Below are 26,043 nucleotides of genomic sequence, written 5' to 3'. Positions count from 1 at the left end.
GGGGAGTAGGACATATCCTCTTTGAATTGCTGGAACTGCCGGGACAATTTATTCACAGCTGAGACAAGGGAGGAAGAGAGACTTTCCTCATATTGCCGGAGTCGGACAGCCACCTCATCCACTGTTGGTGCCTCTTTACCATTCCAGTTTACAACTGCCAGTGAGTTGGCATATGAGTATGGTGCGCTCCGCACAAACTTCCTCCACATAGATGCTGTGCACTGGACTTCATCTGGGTCATCTTCTGGTTCATTATAAACCAGCTCCCGCACAGCTAATTCCCTCAAGTACTGAATACCCCTTTCCATATTGGTCCACTTGCCAGGATAGCATACAGAATCGTCACTGAAGGGGTACCTCTCCCTCACGCCTGACAGAAGTCTCCTCCAGAGGCTGAGGACTTGTTCCTTCTTCCCAATGGCCTTGTCAATGCCCCCTTCCCTGGCCAGGGATCACAGGTGCTTGGCTTCCTTGCCCTCTAATTCCAAGCTGCTGGCCCCGTTATCCCAGCACCGCAGCAGCCAGGTGACAATGTGCTTGCCTGGGTGGTGGCTGAAATCTTTCCGCATGTCTTGCAGCTCGCTCAGGGACAGGGACCGGGTGATGATCTCTGTCTCTGTCTCCCGCGATGACCCCGGCTCATCGTCATCCCTCCTGGAGCGATCTGCTCTCTTTGCGTCTTTCTTTAGTTTGACAGGGGCGACTGCTACCGGCACAGGTTGGTCATTGGGCTCAGCCTCAAGGCCTGCAGCTGGAGCTGGGGCTGGAGCAACTGCTGTGCCTGCTGGGGAAACCGAGGCAGATCCTGCAGCTGTGGCGGCGGCGGTGCCAGTCGGGGGGGCTGTGACTGCCTGCTGGGCTGGAGGGGCTGCAGGGCCGGCTGGGGGGGCAGCGCCAGCCCCAGTGCCTGCAGCTTCGTTTCCCCCCCCTTCCCCTTTAAGGCACTGGACAGTGTTGAACAGGGCTCGGTAGGCGTGGGCCAGACCCGAGCACTGTGATTTGTGTCTCTCTGGAATTCCCAGGGTGGCAGCACACTTTTTGCACATATTTTACTAGTTTGTCCGGATCCTGAACTTGCTCAGGGGTGAGTTTCAAAAACACCGGGGGTGCCCACTGCCCTAGGTACTTGCCCATGCTGTCCCACACACCCAGCCACTCACAGCTACCCAGCCCCGGGGCAGGTCTCTGCATGATGTTCTTAACTACTTGTTTAACCCTAAACAAAAGCTGAAACCCATTCAGGAGGCAGAACAATAGAAACCCCCTGGCCTGAGCATCCCACGGGTACTCGAAATTCTCAAAAGCCATTAGGACCAGCCTGAGGGAGAGAGGGGGGGGCGAAAGAGTCGGGGAAGGTATCCCCTTCGGTTTTCCCCACAGGCTGGGTTCGATTATTAACAAATTCTAAGACATAGTATCCGAGGTATGGAAATGACCGCAGTGCCGCATGCAGACACAAGCCTAATTTCATGCACAGTGATGTTATCGTGTCATAAGTCGATATCGTACAGTACAGTAAAATCGTCATCCTGATCTTTTTCCCCGAGGTAATAAACAGCATGGCAACGAACACATGAAGCAAATACGGGTTTAAATACCAGAGACATTTGATCAAAGCCAAAAACATTTTTATCGGCGACTATTTAACTAACACAGTAAATGTGTACAATAAATTTTAACAAAATCTAAGAAAGCTGTTTTAACACCCTCTGCTCAGCCCTGCCGTTATCCCCGCCCCACGCTTGGGCGCCATATTAAGTGTTCTGGTTTGGCTGCAGCCAGCAACAAAAGCGCCACGCGGCCGCCCCTCCCCCCGCCGGGGTGCGGAGGAGAATGGAAAGAAACAGGCAGAAACTGGTGGGTCGGGATAAGGGCAGTTTAACAGAACAGCAAACAAAGGGAACAGTAATAACAACGATACAGATAAGGAGAAAACACTACACAAACCGCAGGAGCCACAGAGCCGTTCTCCCGAACAGGACGGGCGCCACCCGCGCTCCCGAGCCGCGAGTGCATTGTTGCTGCGCCGCCCCCCCCCACCGGAACCCAGCATGACGGCACATGGTATGGAATACCCTGCTCTGTTTGGCCAGGTTGGGGTTGGGTCAGCCGCCCCCGGCTGTGCCCCTTCCTGGATTCTGGTGAAAATTAACCCTGTCCTGGCCGAACCCAGGACACTCAGATCCTGCAATAGGACTTACCTACAAATGAAGCATTCTTGAATTTGAAATAAAAATAAATACCCCATGCAGAGACATTTTTGAGAAGTTTAAACACAACTGAAAGTGTATTTCTCTTATATTAAAAAAAAACCCTTTTATATAGTGCTTTTAGTTTTCAATATTGTTTTAATTACACTTTTCAACATATAAAAATAAACCTAAGGTACAGGCTGAAAACCTTTTTTCTGTTTACATATTAGCAAACAAAACTAAGTTTTAGATTCTCTTTAGGTAATAACACTAACAATATCTACAAATTTCAATTTTCCCCACTCCATTCCCTGGTGAGAAAACTACATCTCTCTGAACTGAGCGCCTACTGATTTACATTTTTTTAGCCGTTTATGACAGATCTCAGCATTTGTGTCACTAAATCCAGTCCTTACTTTTAAAATTATGACAACAGCAAAGGCAATAATCCATTGCTATAAAATTGAAAGTATCATCAAGTAGCAGACAGGACCCATAATATGCCCCTATTTGCAATACTTCATTGTTCAGAATTCATGTCTTTAAAATTATTTCATTTACCATTATAATGCAATTTTCAAGCTAATAAAAAAAATTCATTACAAACTAACAAAAAGATAGTGATGCAGAGATGCTTCAGACCTAAAAGTAGAAGATACACATATCACTATGGCATTACTGCTTGCAACAGTCACACGCATTAATGAAAAAAATAACTGGTCACAGTAATAAGGACAAGTATGCAGCATACAACAATTTGTATCACACAAAGCAGCCTTTACTTATTATCTCTTCCTTAGACCAAAAGAAAAATCACAGAAATCCCTAAATCTAAAAACTATTACAAAATACTAGTTCAAGCTAAAGGCAACACAGATAAGCTACCATGTAACAAATAGATTTGCAGAGTTTCAAATTAATTTCAGGTATTGCCTTAGACGTAACTGGGCTAGAGAACACTAGCAAGCAATGACAATCATGCTTGTCAGACTGCAGAATTTAGCTTCTTAGCAGCAAAGTAAATGCACTCAAATTGTCAGCTCATTTCAGAGTCCAAGCTGTATGTAGGTTGCCACTGTTAGCCAGCTAATTTAAAGCTAGTTCAGGCATATCTATCTGCAACTGTAATCAAAGAAATTAGCAGGTGACTAATGAGTAGGCAGAATCCATGTCTCGCTGATTTCTCAGGCGAGAATATCAGATGTCTCTAAGTTTCCAACTTAAGTGCTTTTTTCACCTCAGTTCTAATTCTGAAATCTGAAAACCAAGATTTTTTTACACACCATACTACTAACAGTGTTTGCAAACAAAATTTCATCCCTCACATCTGGGTTTACCATTTACTTCAATGAATTTATCTAAGTCACAGCCACCTCTATTTTGAGCTTGGAATCCTGCTTCATCCACCAGCAGTTGTCTTCTGCTATCTTCCTCTTAAAATCCAAAGAAAAATCCTATCTATTTTCCAGAAACATCGTTGTGAAATAACTGTGGTCACTATTGGAAGCTTCCACAAAAGTGCTTTACGTGGTCTTAGCAAAATGGCACCATACCGTCAGTTTTCTGAGCAATTACGAGTCACAACATTTTCAAACAAAGGCTGATTCAAATGAAATTACATTTAAAACAATACAGCTATCATGAACTAAACTGTTCTCAAAACCTCCACTCAATTTAATCTCATTTATAAAGTGCAAAACCAAACAACCTAACACAGCAGCGCAGCATGCAAACTTATTAACGATGAAAGGAATGAACTTCCAGTGGAAGATGTACACATTTAATGGATGATGCACACAATCCTGGCAGAGCAAGCAGGAACTTCATTATTGTGCTATGCTACTGGTTTAAAAAAAGAGACAGGCATTTTACAGAATAATAGTTCTCTAGTGGTGGCTTTTTAGGAAGAGGGGAACCGTAAAACGCCTAATATGAATAGATATAACTTTACTTCACAGATCTGCACAGTATTTACAAAGCAAAACCAGAAAATACAACATTTGTAAGAAAATATGACTTGGGGTTTGGAGGAAATTTATGTGTTTGGTGGATTTTCTTTTTTGTTTGTTTGTTTGCCTTTTTTTTAAAAAAAAACCAAACCAACCCAAAACATAGACCCCACACACCTTTTTGTAAGGGAACCATTAATTCACATACAATATAACAATGTGCTGCATATGTGCATGTGATAAGTTATCTAGTAAGGCTGCCATCCTTAACTATTAATTTTCAAAGGCATGTTTCTTAGCTAACTGTACACAATCCTTTACATATTCTGTAACTGCTATATAATAGAGCTATGCAATTTCAGGATAACAAAACTCAGGAAATCTCCCAAAGGAGAAACTTAGCTTTTCAAAGATATTAGAAATAACACATGTATATTTTTACTTGTATCCACATTTCAAATCAAAGAAGCTGCCCGATTAAGACCAGATCAACTAAAAAGTATGTAACAGCAGAAACTTCCCTCTAAAATACTTAATTTTATTAGTGAAATGGTACCAAAGATAACAAGTATACAAAGAATCTTTGCTCTACGCTACTCACACATCATAAATGATAGCTGTTGTTGCAAGACACAATCGTTCACAGTCTTTCTATAAGAATACAGATTTGTCATTCTTTTATCAGAATAAACTGTTTCGCAGTCAACAGCATGTGCCTTAAACATCACAAAAACAACTGTCTATACTTTACATGGTAAAGCATTTTCTATAATCTTAAGTGTACACAGTGGCAAGAACATAAAATCCTATTTAAAAAAAGAAGAGTGATTAAGCAGCTTCACAATCAAATTGGGCTTCATTACCTTAGTAATCGGGCAAATTTTTCATTCCTTGTAATATGCTTTTTTATTTAAGAATTAACTATGCAAAGGAAAATAAAAACAAATTGAAAGCAAATAGCTAATATGCTATTAATTTTTTTTTAACTGAAAGAAATAAATCTTCCAATGAGGTAAGGCAATTAAGTAATTTGATTGTATTAAGTTGTATTAAAAACAATCTACGTGTTTTTAGGTATAAATTTTAAAGGTATGACTCTTAAGAAATCTCACAATGATGAAACTGATTTAATTAGTTCAGAGAGCACAAGCCATGTTTTACTTTGACAAAAATATTTGCTTTGTCATTCTCTTCTTACATGCTTTCTCTTTAAAGAATGAAAAAAGAATCTCTACCATGTAACTCCTGTGTAAATTAGACCTTTCTTGTTCTCAAATTATTTATCCCCTCAGCTTTGCATATGATTCCTTTTATATCACCCAACAGTTATCAGAGATGATGATGGAGAGGTATCAATTAAGGCCATCCAAATGTAGATTAAATGTATAAAGGGCTGTCTTTGATGCAGGGGATCAGAAAATGCTTTGTATTCAGCTACTACTTTTGTACAGTGGTGGTCCCCAAAATGCATCTTTGCTTTCACCTATAAATCTCTTCTAAAAATAAAAAATAAAAGTAAAAATGGAACTTTAGTATTTTATCAAGTGAATCAAACAATCATTCTGACAAATCACTTGCATTCTTGTCTACAGTATGGTGGTGGCAAAATAGCAATAGAGATCATGTAAGATTTAGCTGAAAGCGAGTAATAGCACACATACATTTCTAGAAAATACATTATTTTAAGAAGGCACTAAAGCTTCTGCTTGTGCTCCCATATTCTTTAAACAAATAAGAAAAAAATTATTTTCATAATGGCACCTGTACTATTTGCAGCTGAATAGAAACACTGCACTATGGCTCAAAACAAAGCTGTAAGTTCCTATAATATCATACAGATGTGCTCGCTTCTGGAAGGACAAAAATAAACAACAAAACAAACCCAAAATAACCCAGTAAGCTAACCTATTATCTATAACATGGCAATGTTCCTTTTAGGAACAGAAAAGTAGCATGCGTTGTTCAAATACTTTAAAAGAAATATTAATTTTAGGGATATTAGTTAGAAATTGTTTTAAATAAAACCCAAGAATCTCAAGCAGTGAGCAAACGAAAAACAAACTAGTCAGTGGACATTTAACATAAGAAATGTAAAGCTGTGTTTATGTTTAAAACCTCTTTTTCTACAGTTTTCATTTACAACAAAAGAAAGTGTGTATATTTATGCACCATTTCCAAGCACATCAAACAGTACACATTGAAGTTTTTGTGGACTTTTTTAACCCACAAAGTAAAACAAAACAAAATTCATCAACAAGCAGTATTTTAAACAACCTTCAATGCATATCTTCAGCTTTTTTTGGATAGTACAGTTTTACATCTTTCAGTTTCTACTTATTTGTAACAGCTTATGGCAAAACTTGACATAAATCATTTTACAAATAAGTACAGCCATCATGGAAATGCATGGATTTTCAGAGATGAATACTCTGGCATCTGCCTTTTCATTGTATAACTACTGGTCCATGCTCTCTTGCTTTATAGCAAGAAATTGACAAAGCTATCATAAGAATTGGAAGAGCTAGTAGTACTATCACCATGTTCAGGTTGATTGCTTTGACATTTTCTTCCTCATTCTGGGAAATGAAAAGCTTTGGATTTCATTCCTTAGTTGAGTCAGAGGTCCATTCTTTGCTTTAAACCTCTTCCATTTTAATTGAGAGGTTTTTGTCATTTGGTTGACAGTTCCCATTCTGTTGTAGTTTGACTTCATCTGTCCTTTGTGTATTTCTATTGTCTACTTCCTTGTCAGTTTCTGAATTCAGATCCTCTTTACTGTGATCTTTGTCCTACCAAAGATAAAATTATTTTACAAAACAAAATCATACTCTTAGCATTGCAGGATATGACTTCCAACCAACTCTTGATATTTTGATTGCGTCAAATTTATTTACATGCCTGTCTTGTCTTAGTAATTTTCAGAATAGAGGTGTCAGCTTTTATCTTTTTTTTTTTTAAAAAAAGCTTTCTTTTCAATTGGCTGAAGTTAGGCACTCATAACAACCCATCACACAAGAAATCATTGCCATAAAGTAATCTGGCTTAATCATCAATAGTCAGGTAAAACAGAACAAGGAGCATAATGGGACCTATGATAAACAGCTCCAGAAATTAAGACTTCGCCACATTTTTTAATAAAACAGGATTACAATTTTTCTTTCATATTTTTTGTCAGGTAACTGATAAATTTTAAGAGAGTTCTTGGGTAAGACAATTACTTAAGCATGTGGACAGATTCACTTAAATCAGCTGTTTTATAACAGTTGAATAATTCTGAGTACCACAAACTATTCTTTAAAGGCATGCTGCTTTTCAAATTCTAAGATTAAACAATTTGAAGATGTTTCTTTTCTTAATTACACCACCTTCTATTTTGCAAGGGAAAAATACCATACTACTCTTCCTCAAATCTTCAGCTTTACTCCTGCAGAGTCCACTATGCAGCCCAGGACCAAAACAACCAGGGAGAGGCTGAAATGCAGAGTTAAAGTTTATTAAAAAACTTTTCAGCTTGACAGCCTGTGCTGGTTTTGGCTGGGATAGTTAATTTTCTTCATAGTAGCTAGTATGAGGTTATGTTTTGGATTTGTGCTGGAAACAGTGCTGATAACATAGGGATGTTTTAGTTACTGCTAAGCAGTGCTTACACAGAGTCAAGGCCTTTTCTGATACCACCCCACCAGCGAGTAGCTGGGGGTGCACAAGAAGTTGGGAGGGGACACAGCAGGGACAGCTGATCCCAACTGACCAAAGGGATATTCCATACCAGATAATGTCATGCTCAGCATATAAAGCTGGGGGAAGAAGAAGGAAGAGGGGACTTTCAGAGTTATGGCATTTGTCTTCCCAAATAACCAATTATGTGTGATGAAGTCCTGCTTTCCTGAAGATGGCTGAATGCCTGCCTGCCCAAGGGAAGTAGTGAACGAATTCCTTGTTTTGCTTTGCTTGCATGCGCAGCTTCTGCTTTACCTATTAAACTGTCTTTATCTCAACCCATGAGTTTTCTCACTTTTACTCTTCCAATTCTCTCCCCCATCCCACCTGGGGGGAGTGAGCGAGTGGCTGTGTGGTGCTTAGTTGCTGTCTGGTGTTAAACGACAACACAGCCAAACTAACCCTGAACCCTGCTGCTTAGTTACACAATCTGCTTCCTGCCTGCTCATACAGATAGGCATCCAGCCAACTCCCAAAATATGGCACAGAACAGAAAAGAGAACGAAACCAAAACAAAGTGTTTCCGTAACCTATTCACACAAGCTCCTATAGGTCCAGTAAAGTTCAAACACACAGACTTCTCAAACTGGCCTACTAACATCAACTGGAGAATGACTTTCACGTCTCCAACTGGAAAAACCTAAACCCAAGTGCCAATAATTTGGTAAGGAAAACAGGGGAAAAAGAAGGGTGAGGAAAAGAAAAAAGAAGGGAAGGAATTCCAATAATCATTCCACTTGCAGCACTCCACTCTGTTTATCACTTGGTCACACAGCTTACCTTCAAAGTAGTGGTGCTTCTGTCAGATTTCTCCTTTCCCTCTTTTTCTTTACTACTTTTTTTCTTGAAGGTGGAGTGTTCCCTTTCTCTTCTTTCATTATTTGTATCCTTTTCTCTTTTTTTTTCTTTCTTGTTTCTGTTTAAGAAAATTTTTACTCAAATCAGAATTTGATCCAACAACAACAAATGTACTACCAATGCATACATTGATTGTACTGTACAGTAAATTGCACAGTACAGTAACTAAGAATGTCAGTATCCTGGTTTGTTTTCCTTCAGAAAGGTTCAGTCACCTTCAAATCATTTAACTGCAAACTAAACTCTCATCGGGGGAGTTTCCAAAAAAAACCCAAAAAACACCCCAAACCATAACAAAAACCCCTTCATAAAGACAAGGGGATTTTTCTGACTGAAGAGAGCTAAAGAATGCATGTGTTCAGTACACATGGTATTTGCAAAGAGAAAATCAAATTAATCTGTATCCGATGAAGAGCTTCTATTGATTTGAAGAAAATTTGCATCACTAACAGATTTAAAACTCTCCAGTTGAAAGTATACAAAAGATCAAATCCATGAAGGGTTTTTTTGTTTTGTTTTAAATCATACTGACCAATTGAAATTATCTGACATGACTAGTGAAAAGGCAGTAAATCAATTAAAATACTTCCCAAATTGTTTTCAATACATGTATCTGCATCCACCTTCAAGTGTTCTGTTTATTGAAAAACAGACCTTTTCCTTAAAAAAGAAAATGATTATTAAAGAGCTTCTTGCAGAAAAAAAAAAACCCAAAAGAAACACAAATTGAGTTAGCTCCTTTCATAACACTGATCTCTATATCACATTTCAATTTAACAAAAATACTATAACTTTTTCCTCCTTTACTGCTCATTAACTTTTATGTTTACATCAAACTGACCTTCTCGGAGAAGGAGTCTGCGAAGATTTTCTTTTTGTTGTTTTAGGAGACTTGGAGGAACTTCTACTCTTCCTTTTACGTGTTTCTCTGGAGGAGCAAGAAATTCAAGATCACCACAGAAGAAAAATAATATACTCAGGAACCGCATAAAACCAGAAAGCTCTTAAAATGATCTGACACAACTAAGTAAATATCCCTGAATTTAACATTATATAATATTGCCAATAATATATGAATCATACAAAGCAAAAAATTTTCATAAGTTTCAGTTTGATGGGAAAGGGGAAAATGGAAGTGGGAAGCAGGGAAAAAAAAAAGTTGCACTCTTTCAGATTTTAGTTTTATGTCTATCCTCATGTGCTTGTACCTGATAATAATCTTAAGATCACTGGAATTTCAGTTCAGTGCGACTGAAGTTTAATTCCTGAATACACGAGCTAGCATTCCTATTGGTTTAGAAGCAAACAGTGCAAAATGGAGCTCAAGCTGTTGTCAAAAATCAAAATGAATAAGTTAATATCTATTGCTTTCACAGAATCACAGAATAGTAGGGGTTGGAAGGGACCTCTGTGGGTCATCTAGTCCAACCCTCCTGACGAAGCAGGGTCACCTACAGCAGGCTGCACAGGACCTTGTCCAGGCGGGTCTTGAATATCTCCAGAGAAGGAGACTCCACAACCTCCCTGGGCAGCCTGTTCCAGTGCTCCGTCACCCTCAGAGGGAAGAAGTTCTTCCTCATGTTCAGACGGAACTTCCTGTGCCTCAGTTTGTGCCCATTGCCCCTTGTCCTGTCACTGGGCACCACTGAAAAGAGCTTGGCCCCATCCTCCTGACACCCACCCTTCAGATATTTGTAGGCATTTATAAGGTCCCCTCGCAGCCTTCTCTTCTTCAGGCTGAACAAGCCCAGCTCCCTCAGCCTCTCCTCGTAGGGGAGATGCTCCAGTCCCCTCACCATCCTTGTAGCCCTCCGCTGGACTCTCTCCAGTAGCTCTTCATTCTTCTTGAACTGGGGAGCCCAGAACTGGACACAGTACTCCAGATGAGGCCTCACCAGGGCAGTGTAGAGGGGAAGGAGAACCTCCCTCGTCCTGCTGGCCACACTCTTCTTGATGCACCCCAGGATCCCATTGGCCATCTTGGCAGCCAGGGCACACTGCTGGCTCATGGTTAACCTGTCGTCCACCAGGACACCCAGGTCCCTCTCCGCAGAGCTGCTCTCCAGCAGGTCCACCCCAAGCCTGTACTGGTGCATGGGGTTGTTCCTCCCCAGGTGCAGGACCCTGCACTTGCCCTTGTTGAACCTCATCAGGTTCCTCTCTGCCCAGCTTTCCAGCCTATCCAGGTCACGCTGAATGGCAGCACAGCCTTCTGGTGTATCTACCACACCTCCCAGTTTGGTGTCGTCAGCAAACTTGCTGAGGGTACATTCTAACTCTTCATCCAGGTCGTTGATGAAGAAGTTAAACAAGACTGGGCCCAGTACTGACCCCTGAGGGACACCACTTGTCACCAGCCTCCAACTAGACTCAGCGCCGCTGATGACAACCCTCTGAGTTCTGCCATTCAGCCAGTTCTCTATCCACTTCACCGACCAAGCAGTCCATGCTCAGCAAACCTATGTATCATTCTATAATGCACTGAAGAGCTCTTAGTATTTTACAAAACAGTTATTTTACACAGATGTATGGAATTTGCTGAAATTGCTGTTATGGAGTCTCATCTCAAATAGAACAGAACATTAAATAACTGGTTGCAAACATACCAAGGCACATGTTAAAATAAAGTAAAAATTGAGCAAGTAAAGCTTCATTCAACGTAAACGTATAACCTATCTCTGTCAAAGTAAGATGACTCTTTCTTATCACCTCTTCACAGAGCAGGAAAAGCAGACAGGAAAAAAACAAAGAAAAACAGGGAAGTTAAAAACTAATTGACAGGGTACTTTAAGATACAGCGCAAAAGCTACACTTATGCATACCAGCTTTTGCAATTCACACCCAATTTCTTTAATATTTAGAAAGGCCAAGAAAACAACAGTTATTAGATAAATTACAAAAGATTATATAAAGGTATACCTAGTATCACTATCTGGATTCATACTCTAACAATATCATTGTTCTGGGTTCAGCTGGGATAGGATTAATTTTCACAAGAAGCCTGGAGGGCTGACCCAAACCAGCCAATCAAATGGGATATTCTATACCATGTGACATCATGCTCAGTATTTAAGTGGGGGAGCTGGCCAGAGGAAGGTGATTTGCTATTCAGGAGCAAGCTGAACATCAGGTGGTGAGAACATTGCACTCTGTATATTCTTTTTATCACTGTTGTTTTTGTTATTTTCTTCTCCCTTTGCCATTCTGTTAAACTGTTCTCATCCCAACCCACGAGTTTTGCCTTTTCCTTCTGATTCTCCTCCCCATCCCACCGGGGGGAGGAGTGAGGGAGTGACTGTGTGGCTCTTTGTTGCCAACTGAGGTTAAACCACAACATCTAGCCTGACCTCCTGAAGCTGCACAGGACAGAAGTTCATAACTATTCTGTTCAGCAAGCTCTTAAGTTTGATTCGATCTTTGGTAAACAAAAATATAAAGTAGCCTCAAAATAATGGAAAAAAAACCCAAATCACTGATCAGCTGTTCACTGGTTAACATGCACCTCATTTTGATCATCCTCACATTTATTATCACCTTTTTTCAAATGAGGATATTAGAAATGAATATATTATTCTGACAGTGTTCTCACTTGGTCTACATTGAGTACATCCCCACTTTATTTTGCTTTCCTGCATATATATCTGTGAGCAACCAAGTAAGTGTCCTATTAATTATGTTCAAACTAGAAACTGTTTGTTCATCAAATCTAATTTTCAGTTTCTGCTTTTCATATTTCAAGTTGAAGAACTACAGCTGTGTCTGAACAGCATTCCTACCTCTGTTACATTTGTCTATAAAAAGGTTTTTGTGAACCTGTTTTTATTAACACTCTTAAGCAACATTAATACAGTAAAATTTAAGAAAAAGAAGATTGAAAAAACTTTGATAGTGATCCATGCCTCTGAATCATACGCAGAACTAACATTCTTGTCTCAAAGGAAAAATCCCACAGGCTCATGACTGGAGGCAACTTCCGTTGATTTAAATGAAGTTCAACAGGAATGGCTCTGAGATTTGCCTTAGACCAACACTGAGTCTAGCACTGCTAGAATTTTTTAATTCTGAGACAGACAGAAGCTTTGGGGCAGCGAGATTTCTCAACATCTGTCTCCAACTAGCAGTACTTGGAAGAATGGTGGCAGTGTGAACTAACTTCCTGGAAAAGAGGTAGCTTTCTGACTCTTCATATTCTGTTTGCTTCTAATTAAGACACAAGTTTTGGTTTTGACCCTGATGGAACCTGAGCCTTGCTAATGACAGCAGAAATTGCCAGTGGAATATATGGGGTCCCGCTGTCTTCTTTAGGTTAAAAAAAAAAAGGTGAAAAAATCCCAGACAAAAAATATTTAATGGGTAAGACTGACTGGACTTGATATTACCACCTTCACGTTGGGCCATTACTGGGTAATGAAGGAAGATATCACTTCAGCCATCAAGAAGTTCTCTCTTTGGACAAAGTCCCCCTACCTATCTCCTTTGCTAGCCTGTAGATGTCTCTTGGAAAAGGAGCTTGATTCTCCTCTTCCTCTGGTCTGTGTCTCGTCCTTCAGCTAGAAATCAAAAACAGTCATCTGATTTCTAGTACTTGCATGCTGTTTGTCAGTAAAGCATGGTGAGCTGCCACCTAGTTCTTAGAAGGTCCTGTATGTTCTATTCTACCTCTTCTCCAAAAAGATGACTAGAAGACTATTTGTCCAATATTTTACATTCTTCAGAAAAAGGATCTGCATCTTCAAAAATGGTCCCAACTCAGTGCTGCAGTATAAATCCAGACAACTGAAATGCCAGGTTGTTGGATCATCTTCTGAATGGTTTGTAACCATTTCAACGAGGCAAAGTCATTCCCCAAAGTAAACGGACACCCCTAAATACAAGCTAACTGGGACTTGGTAGCCCAACCTATTGACACATACTTTTCAGAATAACAGAATTACTGAGGTTGGAAGAGCCCTCTAGAGATCACCTAGTCCAGACCCCTGCCCTCCCAAAACAGGATCAACTAGAGCAGATTACTTGGGGCCATGTCTAGTCAGGTTTTTAATATCTCCAAGGATGGAGACTCCACAACCACAGTCTCTCTGGGCAACTGGTTCCAGTTTGCCCAGAAAACACACAATTTAAACCTTAGAAAAAAACTTTTATTTCCCATATTTCTTCTTGCCCTGTCACTGGCCATCGCTGAGAAGAGTCAGCCTCCGTCTTCCTCACACTCTCCTATCAGATATTCAATATGCATTGATAACATACCCCCTCAGCATTCTCTTCTCCAGGCTAAACAATCCCAGCCCTCTCAGCCTCTCCTTGTATAACAGATATATAGAAAATAATGTATTTCTCTCATCCTCCATCTTCAAAAAGAAAATTGTCCCTGTTTAATGGCATCTGTACAAAAAATTAATTTCATATCAAAGTAGGGCTTTGTACTGACTCCAATAGAAGAGATACACTAAATTTCACTAGCATTCTCTGCCCAAGTACATGACATTTGAGCCTTCCGTGATGCTTTCTTAAATAGCGGGATGCTTAAAGGGGAGCATAACTGTTGCAAACTAGAGCATGAATTTTTTTGTAACATCCAGCTAACTACACTTGCTATTTGACATTAGGAACTGGGTCCTCCACCAAGACTCTTGTATAAGCTACACATTGCTGTATTAGGTTTCCGTGACAAGGTTTTGGTAGCAGGGGGAAACTGCAGGGGTTACTTCTGTGAGAAGCTGTTAGAAGCTTCCTCTATGTCCAACAGAGCCAGTGCCAGCTGGCTCCAAGACGGACCCACCGCTGGCCAAGGCCGAGCCAATCAGCGACAGTGGTAGCACCTCTGGGATAACATATTTAAGAAGGGTGAAAAACTGCTGCACAAAAGCAGCAGGAGAGAGGAGTGAGACTATGTGAAAGACAACTCTGCAGACACCAAGGTCAGTGAAGAAGGAGGGGGAGGAGGTGCTCCAGGTGCAGGAGCAGAGATTCCCCTGCAGCCTGTGATGAAGACCAAGGTGAGGCAGGCTGTCCCCCTGCAGCCCATGGAGGTCCACGGTGGAGCAGATATCCACCTGCAGCCCGTGGAAGGGACCCCATGATGGAGCAGGTGGATGCCTGAAGGAGGCTGTGACCCAGTGGAGAGCCCATGCTGGAGCAGGTTTTCTGGCAGGACCTGTGATGGCGTGGGGAACCCATGTTGGAGCAGTCTGTTCCTGAAGGACTGCACCCAGTGGAAAGGACCCACATTGGAGAAATTCATGGAGAACTGTCTCCTGTGCGACAAAGGAGTGAGAAGAGTGTGTGGAGGAAGGAGTGGCAGAGAAAATGTGTGATGAACTGACCACAATCCCCATTCACCATTCCCCTGCGCTGCTCAGGGAGAGGAGGTAGAGAAATTGGGAGTGAAGTTGAGCCTGGGAAAAAGGGAGGGGTGGGGGGAAGGTGTTTTAAGATTTGTTCTATTTCTCATTATCCTACTCTTGACTTTTGGCAATAAATTAATCTAATATCCCTGAGTCGAGTCTGTTTTGCCTGTGATGGTAATTGGCAAGTAATCTCTCCCTGTCCTTATCTTGACCCACAAGCCTTTCATTGTATTTTTCTCCTGCTGTCCAGCCGAGGAGGGGGAGCGATAGAGTGGCTTGGTGGGGACCCGGTGTGCAGCCAAGGCCAACCCAGCACAATGACTTATCTAATTCAACACTCCTGAAGCACACAGGCAGAAAATTTTATGTTTTCAAAGCTGACAGAACTATCTCTACTCCATGCAGGTATTCAACCCATGAAATAATGTTAACAATGCATTAAAACAGGAAGCTGCATATGCTTAAAGAAGCCACAGTATTTTGCCCATAAACCTCCAAAACAACGTGGACATTTCATACAACCCAAAAAGCATGTTCAGAAACCCATACAGCCTTTTCTGCATTACATGAACCATGAACTCCTGAATTTTGAGGGCTATGAAAATTTTGCTTTTATCCAGGGAAGTGATTATAGTATGTAGAACTTTTCCCAATTCATCCAGCATTTCATTCTCTCAAAGCAACAGATAAAATTTGGTATCTAAATTTGACACATGATATTATTGAACTCTGTAATTGATAGGGTATTCAGAAAGGACTTTTTCCACCAAAGCTTCTGAACTGAAGTTACCTGCAATGCTTTTAGAATATGCCTGAGTTAGTCCACTTACAGAGCTTATAATCAATCTCACAGCCTCCTTTTGCTGTACTGAATTTATCCAGGCTTCCACCCAGTTTACCCTCCCTCAGAGGCAAAAGCAACAGCTAGATTAACCTTGACTGCTTTCCTGTTTACTATCAGCATGGTTAAGGAATGTTAATTTTTACTTGTATCTGGCCATCTAACCAGCTAAACAAGGTATCCTTATCTTCCAACTGAGATAGATACATTCACTTTCTGAATGGCTGGCTAGTGACATGCTTGCTTCCTGCTGTTCAGCCATCCAGCCAAGAAAATTCATTGCTTGCCATCCTTAAGGTGGCCAAGTGGCAAACACTACCACCCAACTGTTTGTATGCCCAACAAATTACTCTACAGACCGACACCGTACAGTATGTAAGTAACTAAGGAACTATGTAACAGTGACTCAAACTTTCATCAGGACAAAGATGATGTTTGAAGTCCCTCTATCATAACTTCTGGATGGCTCCAACACAGAGAAATGGCATAAGAACCATCTACTTACTGTCCTCAAGGACTACACTATACAGTTATGTGAAAGGCAAGCACCAGCTACCCAACAAAAAACTATTTTCTATCAAGCATAATACAGAGGTCTTTGTAATAGATTTTCTTTATAGGGAGATCTACAAAACAGAAAGAATACAAATTGAATTAGTAACATGGTGATATTGATACATAAAAATTAAGATGCACATTTTTCATAGTGCGTCACTGTACTGACAAGTCCAAAAAAGCATGAAAAAATTCTAAACAAACCTGCTGCAGCTACAAGATCTTCTTGAAGAGCTATAGCTTCTTGGGGGTGTTCTGGATCTCTTCTCTTTTTTCTTTTTATCATCTCTCTCTTTTTCTCGCTCCTTCTTATCCTTATCCTCATCTTTTTCCTTTTCTTTGTCTCTGTCCTTCTCTTTGTCCCCTCTGTCCTTATCTCCCTCCTTGTCCTTAATCTTCTCTCTGTCCTTCTCTTCTTTCTCAACATCATCTTTTTCCTTGTTCTGGTCTACCTCCTCCCTGTCTTTTTCCTTCTCCTTATCTTTGTTCTTTTCCCTGTCCTTGTCCCTATCTCTGTCCTTATCCTTGTCCCTCTCTCTATCCCTAACCTTGTCTCTGACTCTCTCCCGATCTTTATTTTGTTCTTTCTCTCTATTCCGGTCCTTCTCCTTGTCCTTATCCCTGATTCTCTCTTTATCTCGCTCTCTTTCCCTTTCTTTGTCTCTGTCCCAGTCTCTCTCCTTGTCTTTGTCTTGATGTCTCTCTTTCTCCTTTTCTTTGGCCTTTTCTTTTTCTCTTTTCTTGTCCCTGTGAAAAGCCAAACACAAATCCATTAATTCATCTTTGAACTTTCCAATAAAAATTACAACTAACTCTTTAGCATATATCAATTATTCAAGAGAAAATATGTGTTTCTGTTGAAAAATAGTAACCATTCACATTTTTAATTTTCTACCCCTGTTCACCATGAGGGAAAGGCTATACAGCTAGGAAAAATTTGGAAACCAAATTGGGGAAGGGAAGGCCAAAATCAAATCAAACTGTAATCTTCAAAGTGATATTATTACACTTTGAAAGAATACGTCTTTTCACCTCACAGCTACGTTACTATACATACATAAATTTTCTACATTTTGTCAGGAGTAAGACAAACTCTACAATTTGTAAATCCATTCTTTACTAAAAGTGTGTCCACATAAAGTGGACTGCAGATTAACCATCCCCACATGAATAATGACAGCTGACTGGACAGAAGTATTTATTCTACATTGTTCGCTCACATAAATATCCTGGAACTGCTTGGAAGTCCAACATCAATTAATACACAGAAACAAAAAAAAACAGGAATAAAATTTCACCAAATTCCCTCAAAAGGCAAATGCAAGGTCAAAACTCATCTGTAATGACATTGGGAATTTGAAAATTATTGAAAAAATTGGTAAGAGAGTAAAAACAGAAGCAAGGAAACAGAACAAGTCAGCTTCTTTGAGATAGGCAGAATGATACATGTTCATAAAAACAGTGAGGAAAATTCCAATGGATGTTCTACTAGTGAAGCAAAAAAAAAAAATTATTAGATCACAGCTTTGGCTGGAAGATTACATTTTGGTAAAGGATTATTTGGAAGCTTGAGACTCTGAACCATCTTTCCTTTCTAGCAAAGGGAACAGAGACACATGACTCCCAGACCTGCCTCTAGGACATATGAAAATGAAAAATTGTTTGGAGAGAGAAACAGGAGAAAGCACAAGAGAAGCAGTTGATCAGTAGGCCTTTTCATGTCCAAGAGAACCAGACTGACAGAAGTTGCTGTGTCTATTGGTATTGGTACCTATTCTAGAATTTTTAAAGATTCTCAAACAGACTCCTTCAGACATGAAAGGCCTTACACACAGGCCCCACTTTTCTTCACTGGAATAAGTGTTTGGCTACTAATAAACAGTAGGCTTGTTTCATGGTCTGTGACCTAAAGACGCTGGTTCCCATCACGTTTTGGCAAATACCTCTTTAGATGTATCACAGAAGGAATGTAAGATCATAAAGATGAAACAGCTCACAATCCCTGCAATAACAAGGGGTCTCTCAATGACTCAAGAAGCGCCTTCCAGTTATTTATTGTGGGGAATGACTTCACAGACCCCAATCTTGTGCTCGATCAGAATCATTTTATTGCTCAAGTGAATACCTTATATACTAATACAATAGTTACTAGAGCCAGTTGGCTTTGGATTCGTGGCTTTGCGAATGCCAGTTCACGGTTGCTGTTTTCCAGGATCTTTTGCAGCTGGATGTGTGAAAACAGCTTATCTCATGAGAACAGAGAAGGGAGGCACAGGATGCGCTGATCCTTCAGGGTCATGAGACAGTGCTGTTCTGTCTCAAGGTATATGGTTTCCCAGAATTTATCAGAGAAATTTCATTGAACTTGCCCCTTCCAGTGAGCAGATATCTCACAGAATCACACAACTGTAGGGGTTGGAAGGGACCTCTGGGGATCATCTAGTCCAAACCCCCTGCCAAAGCAGGGTCACCTACAGCAGGCTGCACAGGACCTCATCCAGGTGGGTTTTGAATATCTCCAGAGAAGGAGACTCTGCAGCCCCTCTGGGCAGCCTATTCCAGTGCTCCGTCACCCTCAGAGGGAAGAAGTTCTTCCTCATGTTCAGATGGAACTTCCTGTGCTTCAGTTTGTCCCCTCTCAGTCTTCTCTTCTTCAGGCTGAACAAGCCCAGCTCCCTCAGCCTTTACTCATAGGAGAGATGCTCCAGTCCCCTCATCATCCTCGTAGCCCTCCGCTGGACTCTCTCCAGTAGCTCCTCATCTTTCTTGAACTGGGGAGCCCAGAACTGGACACAGTACTCCAGATGGGGCCTCACTAGGGCAGAATAGAGGGGAAGGAGAACCTCCCTCGACCTGCTGGCCACACTCCTCCTAATGTATCCCAGGATCCCATTAGCTTTCTTGGCAGCCAGGGCACACTGCTGGCTCATGGTCAACTTGTCATCCACCAGCACTCCAAGGTCCCTCTCCGCAGAGCTACATTCCAGCAGGTCCACCCCAAGCCTGTACTGGTGCATGGGGTTGTTCCTCCCCAGGTGCAGGACCCTGCCCTTGCCCTTGTTGAACTTCATCAGGTTCCTCTCTGCCCAACTTTCCAGCCTGTCCAGGTCTCGCTGAATGGCAGCACAGGCTTCTGGTGTATCCACCACTCCTCCCAGTTTTGTGTCATCAGCAAACTTGCTGAGGGTACACTCTAACTATTCATCCAGGTCACTGATGAAGAAGTTGAACAAGGCTGGGCCCAGTACTGACCCCTGAGGGACACCACTAGTTACAGGCCTCCAACTAGACTCAGCGCCGCTGATGACAACCCTCTGAGCTCTGCCATTCAGCCAGTTCTCAATCCACCTCACTGACCACTCATCCAGCCCACACTTCCTGAGCTTCCCTAGGAGGATATTATGAGAGACTGTGTCAAAAGCCTTGCTGAAGTCAAGGTAGACAACATCCACTGCTCTCCCTTCATCTAAACAGCCAGTCATGCCATTGTAGAAAGCTATCAGATTGGTCAGGCATGATTTCCCCTTGATAAATCCATGCTGACTACTCCTGATAACCTTCTTTTCCTCCACTGGCTTGATGATGACCTCCAGAATGAGCTGCTCCATCATCTTTCCAGGGATGGAGGTGAGGCTGACTGGCCTGTAGTTCCCTGGATCCTCCTTCTTGCCCTTTTTGAAGATTGGAGTGACATTGGCTTTTCTCCAGTCCTCGAGCACCTCTCCTGTCCTCCAGGACCTTTCAAAGATGATGGAGAGTGTCTCAGCAATGACATCCGCCAGCTCCCTCAGCACTCGTGGGTGCATCCCATCAGGGCCCATGGGTTTGTGGGCGTCCAGATTGCTTAAATAATCTCTAACCCCCTCCTCCTTGACCAAGGGAAGGTCTTCCTTTCTGCAGGCTTCCTCTCTTACCTCCAGGGACTGGGATGACTGAGGGCCGGCATTAGCAGTGAAGACTGAAGCAAAGAAGGCATTCAGTAACTCCGCCTTCTCTGTATCCTTCATCACCAGGGCAGCCACCACATTCAGCAGTGGCCCCACGTTCCCTAGTCTTCCGTTTGCTACTGATATAGTTGAAGAAGCCCTTCTTGTCGTCTTTGACATCCCTTGCCAGATTCAGTTCCAGGTGGGCCTTAGCCTTCCTCATCGCATCTCTGCATGCTCTGACCACATTCCTGTATTCTTCCCAAGTGGCCTGTCCCTCTTTCCACATTCCATAGACCTTTCTCTTCCATTTGAGTTTTGCTAGAAGCTCCTTGCTCATCCATGCAGGTCTCCTGTCTCCTTTGCTAGATTTTTTACTCCTGGGGATGCACCGATCCTGAGCATGGAGGAAGTGATGCTTAAATAACAACCAGCTCTCTTGGACCCCCCTACCTTCTAGAGTCCTAACCCATGGGATTCCTCCCAGTAGCTCCTTGAAGAGGCCAAAGTTAGCTCTCCTAAGTCCAAGGTTGTTATCCTACTGATTTCCCTGCTTCCTTCACACAGGATCCTGAACTCCACCATCTCATGGTCACTGCAGCCAAGGCTGCCTTCAACCTTCACATCCTCAACTGATACTTCTCTATTTGTCAGTACAAGGTCCAGCAGCACACCTCTCCTCATTGGCTTCTCCACCATCTGTGTCAAAAAGTTATCATCAGTGCTCTGCAGGAACCTCCTGGACTGTGTGCGCCTAGCTGTGTGGTCTTCCCAGCAGATGCCAGGGTGGTTGAAGTCCCCCATGAGAACCAGGGCCTGTGACTGTGAGGCTGCTTGCAGCTGTCTGTAGAAGGCCTCATCAACTTCCTCCTCCTGGTCAGGTGGCCTGTAGTACACACCCACAACAGTGTCACCCATATTAGTCTGTCCCTTAATTCTTACCCATAAGCTCTCGACTCATTCTTCATCCGCCCCCAGGCAGAGCTCGATACATTCCCATTGCTCCCTCACATAAAAGAGCAACTCCACCACCTTGCCTTGCTGGCCTGTCTTTCCTATAAAGTACATAGCCATCCATGACAGCATTCCAGTCATGTGAGCTGTCCCACCATGTCTCTGTAATTGCAATGAGATCATGGCTCTGCGACCACACATAGATCTCTAGTTGTTCCTGTTTATTCCCCATGCTGCATGCATTGGTGCATGCATTTTCAGAGAGGTAATTGAGCATGCAGGTTTCCCTGGAGGGGTGAAAGAGGATCTGCCATAGCCATACCCACTCTTAAGCTCGTTGGCCTTCTGCTTCTCAACTTGGGAGGCAGCTAAGGAACATTTGTTGCTGCTGTGGTTGGCCACACTTATTCCCCAGTTGGATGTGATAGCATGAGCATTGTGACTTTGGCCCCGTCCCCCGAGTCCTTCAGTTTAAAGCCCACCACACCAAGTTGGCCAGCCTGCTGCTAAAGATTCCCTTGCCTCTTCTAGACAGGTGAATCCCATCCCTCCCTAACAAGTTATAGCCACTGAAGAATGTCCTGTTGTCATAAAAGCCAAAGCCCTCACGATCGCACAAGCCAAAAAGCCAGGAGTCTATTTCTGGCTACACCCTTTCCTCCAACTGGTAAAATGGAGGAAAAGATAACTTGGGCACCAATGCTTTTTGCTTGCATACCCAGGGCTTTGAAGTCTTCTTTAATCCTGCCTAGGTTCTGGCTTGCGGTGTCATTCATGCCCATATGAAAGAGTAGCAGTGGATAGTCAGTGCTCTTGACAAGTTATGGCACCCTCTCAGCAACATCTCAGACCTTAGCTCCCGGAAGGCAGCATACCTCACGTGACTCCCTGTCAGGTTGGCAGATGGGCACCTCAGTGCCCCTTAACAGGGAGTCACCCACCACGAGCACTTATCGTTTCTTCTTACGGTATCCGCTGTGTGCTGCTAGTATAGTTTCCTCTTGCAGACCTTGCTCCTGGGTGTCTACAGCTGTTAAAGCTTCATATCTGTTTTTGGTTGTGATGCTGGAGGGTGGAGACTGGAGCGGAGTCCTGCTTTGAGCATCTTCTTGAGCATCTCAAGAAGCTCCAGACAACAGCAACAGAGTCAAAAGGATCCATCAACAAAGCCCAGCTATGTAGCCTACTCCTAACTGTTCCCACTGCAGTCCACAGATCTGCAGTTCCCTTCCCCACAAAACTTGTCCCCTCAGAAAATAAGAGACAACTGCACAACCTAAGTATGAAGCTCCCTTTAAATGTTAGGGGAATTACGGAGATGAAACAGAAAGAAAAGTACCAAGGCTTCTATTCATGAAGCTACTTTCATAGGCACTTTTGTTTTGTAAGTATTCACTATTTCATCCCTCAGAAAATTACGTTATCGTCCAAGGAGATAAAGGAATTGTCTTGTTGGAATTTCACAGTTCAATAATTAGGCAGACTTAAAAATTAATAGACTAGGTAAAATATAGATGTATTAGATCCTGAAATGTAAACACGCCACATAACAGACATATACATTTGTGCCTACAGTAGTGTATGGCCAATATGAATTAGCCAAAGGCAAAAATAAAAGCCCATGCACAAAATCTTTATACATGTTCTCAGAATGCAGGATCAAGTTCAGCCTGAATCCAATCTATATGTTAGGAAGGTTAAAGAAGCATCATCCTCTTTTTTGTGCATTACACAGGCTACACAGAACATACCTAATCCATTGGTTCAAGTCTGACAATTAAAGTTACTTATTTTCGATCAGCTTGCACGTTAGTATAAATGTAGACCAGAATTTGGTATCAAAGTTTAGGTACCTCAGTGTTGTGGTTTAACCCCTGTAGGCACCATATGAGTTACTATGAAGAAAATTAACTACATCCCAGCCAAAACCTGTACACTCAGCATAAAAATTTACTTTCTATTCTTTTGTCCCACAAACAAAGCCTAGGGACAGGCTAAAGCATTTAGAGATTCCATTCTTTGCCATCACCTAAAAGGCGTGTTAGATTTTTTTCAAAAACTTTGTACTGTGTGCTAAGAAGAACAGTATCATTTCTTAGGAATGGAACTCACCGGGAATGAGAGCAACTTCTTGATTTCTGCCTTTCCCTAGATCTAGACCGTTTTTTCAGGGGACTTCTGGATCTGCGTCTGTCCTTGTGTCTTGAGAGCGATCTGTTGCCAGATCTACTTCTATATGAACAATGCCAGAAGAAAAATACTTTAATATTGAAACTTCATAAAAATTAGGTCAACCAAGAAGGGAAAAAAACCCACATAAATCTTGTCTCACTACATAAAATTATATAGAGAGTTACACCTCAGTAATATACTGCCTACCAACATTTTTGTAAATCTGGATACTTTAAACTTCACCAGGTGCACATGTTCTCCTTTGAAACAATGCACCATTTAAGTAATACTCATGTTTCGTAACAACTTCCATGAATATTCTGGAAAATATAAATTCATATCATATTAGGATAGCTGTCCTTAGTAAATCTAGTGCATAAAATCTACTATAGACAATTTCTAGCAGCTCGTAAAAATAATTAGTTACATTTTTCTTCTTTTCCAGGCCCAGTCACTTATTGCAGTCTTGGTCAATTTGGTCAATGAAGAAAGATGGCTTTAACTGGCCTCTTTGTTCTCCAGCCTTACAATTTAATTGAACTTCATAATAATAATAATAATAATAATAACCCTACGATCTGTGGTTCAGCATTTAGTCAAGTTACCTTTTCAGTTGAAAGGATATGTTAGCATGGATTTGAATTATAAGAGTTCTCAAAAAAAGGAATGAGAATTTACTACATAATAAAAAAGGAATGCAAATAATATGCAGATACTCCAACAGAAATCCAATTAAAGTCTTCTGATAAACATATATAGTATAGTCTCAGATTTGATGAAGAAAACGAGACTTTTAAAAATTACTATACTCTTTTTTCCCAAAATATTCCCTATATTTGGAAGATCATATTCCCTAGGAAAACAAAAATTAAAAGCTGAATTTGAACATTAAGTTTCAAAAGAACACCTCATTGGATACTTTGCCTGACAGGTTAAGGTACGATGAAGTTAAACTTACCAAAAACAGAAATTCACGTATATTAATAAATCCTGAAGAACAGGGAGATACAAAAAATACTGCCTCCACCTGTTTTCTGCAGCTCAAGACACACAGAGTAAGATATACCAAGAGGAGAGGAGAGGCAGTATTTTTTTACTTACAGCTTTGCTCCACATATCAGTATAGAAATACAAACTAATTATAGGGAAAATTAATTACAGTTCAGTTCAAGTAAGACCTTGAAAAAATTTTATATTATAGAGATGAAAATGATTTAGGGGTTTTATAAAACAGTAAAACTGTAAAGTGATAAGGACAGTTTATTATTAGGGATGAAGTTGCCTCAACAGATCAGACTGGCCTATTTTCAGCATGTTCTCAAAACTGACAGTAACAGTGGTAAAATAATTTTAAATAATATATGTAACTATCAACAATTATTTAAAGCACAGGTTTTCTGCAAGTAAAAAAAAATGCAAATGTATCTTCTAAAAATCAATTTCGTTTGTGTCAGTACAAAATAGCACTGAGTTTACTGCAGTGTTACACAAAACAAAGACTTTTTTCAGTTATGTCCGGAGTTAGAGAAACAGAAGAGAAGCAGGCAATACGGAAATGAACAAATAATTCTTCTTGCATTAAAAAGGTACCCAATGTTTTGATGTCATAACATATACTGTGTAACACTACTACAAAACTGAAGCCTGCACTTAGATCATATTTGTTTGGTAGTATAACTGAAGTGGTGTGTTCCTCTGGCCAGCTTTTCTGTATGTAAAAGAATTCCAGTTGCACTGTTAAAAGACAATGGATGAAAGAATGCAACAGTGCTATCGCTGCAACACCGACAACACTCACCTTTATAAAATGTAAGTTATCAAATACATTGAGTTTTGTTTCTTTTTTCCTTTTCTGATATTTAAGGGAGCCAAATATCTTTAGATTGATTATGTAAATGATCAGAAGACATCCCTGACAGTGAAGCATTTCAGGAAGTGTTTGTAAGTCTCACATAGCAAGACTGTCTCATTCTTGGAAAAAAAAATATCTTAATGGGTACACTTTAAGGGTAATCTAGTAATTTTATTTCCCCCTATATTTCAAAGCCTATTTAAGAACTGAACAAATTAGCAAAGAAAACAAACTCTGAAGAACGAAAAAATGCCCTTAAAGCCTTTTTCTTCTGGATTAAAAAAAATATATAGCTTTACATTTACAATACAGTAAATAAAAATACTGCATTTGTTAACCAGCTGTTCAGAAGTTCAGGACAGCAGGAACTTTCCACTAGCATAACCAGCCAGCCTATCTGTTCAAGGTATTAACAGTAAACTAAATGTTCCATCCACAAAACAGATAATTACTTATTTTTAAAATACAGAGGTCACAAAACTAAATTATGCTACATGAATCATAGAATGCTATGGGTTGGAAGGGACCTTTAGAGGTCATCTAGTCCAACCCCCTGCAGTGAGCAGGGATATCTTCAACTAGACCAGGTTGCTCAGAGCCCTGTCCAACCTGGCCTTGAATGTATCCAGGTATGGGGCCTCCACTGCCTCTCTGGGCAACCTGTTCCAGTGTTTCACCAT

General features: G+C 41.2%; 1 protein-coding gene across 6 annotated transcripts in view; it reads right to left on the bottom strand.

Moving 5' to 3' along the window:
- Nucleotides 1-26,043, bottom strand: part of LOC142365610 (uncharacterized) — a 103,742-nt gene that overhangs the window by 31,670 nt on the left and 46,029 nt on the right. For 3 of the 6 annotated variants that reach the window (XM_075446538.1, XM_075446542.1, XM_075446543.1), the window contains exons 8-13: nt 23,452-23,571; nt 16,664-17,206; nt 9,558-9,644; nt 8,639-8,774; nt 7,532-7,612; nt 4,666-6,930 (exon numbers count right to left, since the gene is read on the bottom strand). In XM_075446538.1, coding sequence (XP_075302653.1) covers nt 6,778-6,930; nt 7,532-7,612; nt 8,639-8,774; nt 9,558-9,644; nt 16,664-17,206; nt 23,452-23,571 — 1,120 coding nt within the window. In that variant the 3' untranslated portion in view covers nt 4,666-6,777. Of the gene's footprint in view, nt 1-4,665; nt 6,931-7,506; nt 7,613-8,638; nt 8,775-9,557; nt 9,645-16,663; nt 17,207-23,451; nt 23,572-26,043 lie in introns of those variants that run through there. The other 3 variants (XM_075446540.1, XM_075446539.1, XM_075446541.1) reach the window with 3 other exon arrangements.

The sequence above is a fragment of the Opisthocomus hoazin genome, chromosome W (genome assembly GCF_030867145.1).
Source record: "Opisthocomus hoazin isolate bOpiHoa1 chromosome W, bOpiHoa1.hap1, whole genome shotgun sequence".
Lineage (NCBI taxonomy): Eukaryota > Metazoa > Chordata > Aves > Opisthocomiformes > Opisthocomidae > Opisthocomus > Opisthocomus hoazin.
The sequence above is the reverse complement of the archived record's forward strand: the minus strand, read 5'-3'. Positions and strand labels throughout refer to the sequence as shown.